The 5261-nt window shown below is 38.2% G+C and overlaps 1 protein-coding gene across 1 annotated transcript in view; it reads left to right on the top strand.

Annotated features, from left to right (window-relative positions):
• Positions 1-253: 253 nt before the first annotated feature.
• The window catches only part of LOC307120042 (uncharacterized protein), an 8174-nt gene continuing 3166 nt past the window's right edge, over positions 254-5261 (top strand). The window contains exons 1-6 of the mRNA XM_079806869.1: positions 254-346; positions 1403-1736; positions 1886-1990; positions 2115-2233; positions 3320-3530; positions 5217-5261. The exon at positions 5217-5261 is cut by the window's right edge and continues 81 nt beyond it. Coding sequence (XP_079662995.1) covers positions 335-346; positions 1403-1736; positions 1886-1990; positions 2115-2233; positions 3320-3530; positions 5217-5261 — 826 coding nt within the window. The 5' untranslated portion in view covers positions 254-334. The remainder of the gene's footprint in view (positions 347-1402; positions 1737-1885; positions 1991-2114; positions 2234-3319; positions 3531-5216) is intronic.

Genomic DNA, 5261 nt, shown 5'->3' with positions numbered 1-5261 from the left:
AATTGGCTGGTAGGCTTTTAAAGCTACACTCTACCTCCTAAATGTATTTTAAGTATATTCTTGTACAAAATCTGTTGTACTGCTAGAAACATATGTGGCATTACAGTCCCTGCTACAAAAGATTATGATAACAACCACTAGCATCTAACTTGGTAACTGTCTGACAAAGAACTGTAGTTATTTTGTGTATTTTTTAGATTTTATTGTTGGTTTGTTGTTACTTGTATTTAGTTTCTTCTATTCATCAGAATCTGAAGAGGAATTGACGCGTGAGAGAATCTCGATACCCCCACTCGACAGTGATGAGGAAGACTGTTCATTCTCTAAAAGCTCCATGAATCCATCTGTAAGTTATTTGATGCATATCTTTATTGATAGTGCTGCCCAGTTATTCAGCAGTGTTGGTTCTACTAGTTTAGCTCTTTGCTTAGGTCTTTTTTTATTACCACATAAATTATCCAATCACGCGAGTAATTGTAAAAATAATTCACTGATTTCTCTATTAACAAAATAATTGTTAGTGACAGCCCTATTCTGAACATAGTTTTCCATTAGTTTTTCCCATAGGGAATTTTAAAACATTCTCAAAATCAAAAGCGAACATTTCCAATTTTTTTCCCAGACAAGGAATAAGAGTCTTATCTAGCATCCATTTTCTAAAAAAAACTTTTTAACCTCAAATGCTTGTCTTGTACTGCTCTGCGATGCGCCACACATTACGTAATCTCTAATAACACCGTGTCCTAACTACACGCGCCGCGATACGTGATAAAAGGTATATTTTCCATTTTTCATGAGCACCGTGTCCTAACCAGCCGCGACGACGACATGCGATGAATCTATTTTAGAAACGGTTTCTATTTCTGCGACGTCGCGGCTGAACAACAACAACATAAAACATAATCTCAGGTAATGTTTATGTGCTTTATTTAATGTTAAAAGCGTGTAATGTGACTTTGAATATCATTTAGTGCTCCCAGCTATGTCTTACTAAAAGCAACAATGGATAATTCACCTCAGATCTTGAAATTAAACAAATGGAAACAAGAACTTAAAACTAAGTTGAAATAATGCAGGCTACCAACTTCAACAGAAGCATATACAATTATAAACAACCTCAACTCACAGTAGGGCTGTTTTTAATGGTTTATAAGTTATAATTAAAAATCGATTTCCCTATGGGTTTTAATTTTCAAACCCCGACTGTTGCACTCTATTGGGACACAATGACAAAAAAAACGAAAATGCAATAACAAAATATAGAATTATATACAGCATTATTACAGTAAGATTGGATAAAGATAGTGTCAATTTGTTTCAAATGTCACAATCTGTATATAATATGAGTATTTGACTTTTTGTGAGAATTGGACATTGAGTTATTATTTTCTGTTTTTTAAAGTGTGACAAGACAAATGACAGAACAAAAAAAAAGGCAGCAGTCCAAAACACACAAAAAAAGAAGACTTTAATGGAAATCCTAAAAGAAAAGAAAAAGGTTGTCCAGAGCAGCTTTGAAGCACACGTGGAACATGTCCCTATGGCTGTTCACAAGGAACTACAAGAAAAATACTTCAACGTCAAAAAAAGGATGCGAGAGGAGGAGATAGCAAATGAAGAAAATGAGAAAAAAATAAAATGTTTAAAAGAAGAGAAAAGGGACATGAAGGCTGAACTGCAGCAACTAAGGAGGTTAAACCTGCATCTCCAAGAGGAGCTCTTCCTAAACAAAAAAAGTGAGCATTTTCTGACTGTTTAGCCATTAATTTAACATAGATGGTTCTTAGAAACAATTGGACACTTTTAATTGCAACTTATAGCGTGCAATTTTTTTTTTTTTTTTGCAACAAAACTAATAAAAGTGATGCTTAATATCCTATTACAGTAAGGCAAAACGAGACCTCTTCTGCAGTCCACACTCCACTCTCACAGCAGCCATTTCATGGTCCAGAAAAACCAGCAGATGAGCAAACAGCCATAATACCCAAAAGTGAGCATTTCCAAACTGTTTGGCTATTAATTTTAAATGCATGACTAATTCTTTTTTTTTAAATGATTTTTTGTCCCCTTTGTTGGCAACAAAAATAAAAGTATTACTTTATCTGATATTACAGTAACACAAAAGGAACCACAGACCTCTTCTGCAGACCACACTCCACACCCACAGCATCAAGTTCATGGTCCAGAAGAACCAGCAGAGGAGCTAGCTGCGGCTAATCTTCGGAGTGGACGGGTCAGTAATAAAAAATAAAGGCCATTACCTACTCCGCAAGAACAGAGAAAAAAATTCTCACTCCCAGGGCTGCGAGAACAAAATTACATAATTTACCTGATTTGGGAGTTCTCGCAGCTCGTTCTCAACACATCATCTGAGCAGAACTTTTTTCTTGTGGGTGTCCGAGAACTATTGTGTGATTGGTCAGAATTTAAAGTGGGTGGGGTTAATGCGGAGAAACAACACCTGTTCGGCACCTGCTTTGAACCAGAAAGTGAGAAAATGAACACATTTCTTTGTTCTTGTGGAGGATGTACCAAGCTTAACATTCTGATATATTGCGGGTGGGTCACGGGTGGATATGATAAATCATTAATGACGTAAATATTAAGTGACAGAAACCGTGACATTCCAGTTTAAGTTTCAAGGAAGTAAAGCCTGCGTTTATGCCATTAAGAAAGTTACATTTTGTCAAATAACTTTTGTTTTAAATAAATTTAAAAGGAGCGTATTATGTATTATGTCAGTGTATTATGTTACCATTAGAGATGCGCGATCCAGCTCTGGCTTTGCCGTGTCCGCTGAAGGTGATGATCCATTTACCATATCATCATGCTTAACACATAAGAATAATTGTAATTTGATGATTGGTTGTGGGTGGGTATGGAAATCTAAATCAGAGAAAATGATTTGTGCGGTTGGGCGACAGGTGGATGATTTGTTTTTGGCCGTGGATTCAGTTGACGTTGGAGCTGATCCGCGCATCTCTTACCTTCTGTTCTGTCCAGTACTTGTCACCTGTTTTTAAAATACTAAAGCCATGATGAAATAAAGGCTTTTTATATTTCTTCAATAATATTCGTGTGCCTTAGATTGTTATTAATGATTATGAGCTGAATCATCCCTTACATCCAAAGAGCACCTAGATAAGAACTTGAACCCCGCGCAGCACTTTTTTGCATTTCTTGTTTTAATGTCAGTTAATGCTTTATAAATGATGAATTGACTATTTTTCTAATGCTTAACTAATGATTCATAGCGTGAGTTACTATAAAGTGTTACCGAATTGTCTTATTCTGCATAGTAATGTGTTTTTGTTTTCAGGATCTAGGACATGGAGTCATGATACCCACAGAAAAATGGGACATTGTGAGGAAAGTTGAGGGTGACTCAAAATTCTGTAAGAGCCTGGCTGTCATTATTTGGGGTACCACGGTCCTCAAACAGAGGAGCGTGACCGGCATGAAATGCAACGCTAAAAAAGCTGCTGAGGCAAAACCACCTCTGACTCCAGAAAAGGTGTCCGCTATCAAAGGTAAAACTGTCAAAGCTAGCAACAATATTTTTTATTGTACAAGGCATTCAGTCCCTTTAAAGGCTAAAATTATTTATTACATTTGGTTTTTGTAATTGGTGTGGATGACACAGCAGCATATGCAGTATTATTATGTACCAGGGGTGTCCAAACTCCATCCTAGAGGGCCTCTGCCCTGCAGAATTTAGCTCCAACTTGTCCCAACACACCTTCCTTGAAGTTTCTGTGCCTAAAATGAGCTGTTTGAGTAGCTGGTTCAGGTGTGTTTAATTTGGGTCCTCCAGGAGCAGGATTGAACATCCCTGTTATATACTTATGTTATATAATATGAAGTGTTTCTTCCCGGAAACATCTTCCCCCGGTTTCACAGACAATGCTTAAGCTAAAATGCATGTTTGAGCTATTTTAACTGAAAGAATCTTGCACTGACAAATCTTAAAATATGTCAGTTGCATTTTTTTGTCTCAAGATGCACACCAGTAATGTTTTTTTCTTGGGCACGTTTATAAAAGTTACTTAAATATCCTAATTGAACTAAGGCCTAATCCTGGCTTAATCTAAGCCCTGTCTGTGATACCGGGCCCTTATTTCATGACTTTCCTGGTCCAATCAGCTGAAAAATCTGCTTTCAACAGATACATTGAGTGCCTTCAGAAGGTTTTGTCATCTGTGGTACAGCACAACCAAGGCTCCACTGGAATGTAGCTAATTTATGTTGTAACTCTTGACTATAACAATCTAATCTTGTAATAATTTCTTATTCATAAGAAGGAAAGAAATTTCCGTTTCATGCCAACTTTACATTTACAAATGATAAAGAACTGGATTGCTCATGACATCATATCTGTGCGTTCACACCGCCGCCGGCGAGAGCGTCAAACTTCGCTCTGGCCGCCCTGCCATCGACGCTGTAGAGAGATTTGTGGACGCGCTGCCGCTCTGACGTAGATCGAATGCTTGGTCTTTTTTAAAACGGCATTTAAAGGGGCTGCAAAGCAAACACTCATGTTGATCGGCGTTTGTGCAGACTGACCGCAGACAGGGTATAACCGTATAATATAACCTCATGAAATCATTTAAATGTGAAAGTTTAAAAAAAGCAGATCGATGGAAAGAACTTAACAATTATAGTAACATGTTTGCTAAAGAAATAAACCAATTAAAAGCCATTTGTGTGGTGTGTAAATAATGTTGCGCATCTTCTTATCAAACCCGCCGCACCAGCAGTGATCAACCTCTCTCTATTTTGCTTGGGAACTAATGTGGTCGGAACCAAAGTTTACAGCGCTGCGTTCTCTAGAATCCTCTCAAGCGGAGCACTTCTACATTCCCATTGGTTGCCGCCGAACCGCGTCATAGCTCATTACCATAAAGTTGACCTGATTTCAACTCTCCTCGATGCCCAAATCGTCCAAGACGCACCGCGCCGCTCTCGCGGCTCTCGCCGCCGGGCTCCCATTGAGAATGAATGACTTCCGGCCACTTTGACGTTCTCGCCGGCGGCGGTGTGAACGCACAGTAACAAGTAAAGTCACTGTGCCATATTATTTCAATGCATGACGTTAATTGGTAATTGTCCCAATCAGTAATTTTTTTTATTTAAAGTCTGACATTAGTCCATCAGTTCTTTAATTACATTGTATGTGTGTGTGTGTGTGTGTGTGTCTGTGTGTGTGTCTCAAACAGAGTGTCTGTCTCAGAGGCTGAAGGAAAGAGGCCACACCTCAGAGG

Source organism: Gobio gobio, assembly GCF_949357685.1.
Source record: "Gobio gobio genome assembly, chromosome: 23".
NCBI classification, from domain to species: Eukaryota; Metazoa; Chordata; class Actinopteri; order Cypriniformes; family Gobionidae; genus Gobio; species Gobio gobio.
The sequence above is the reverse complement of the archived record's forward strand: the minus strand, read 5'-3'. Positions and strand labels throughout refer to the sequence as shown.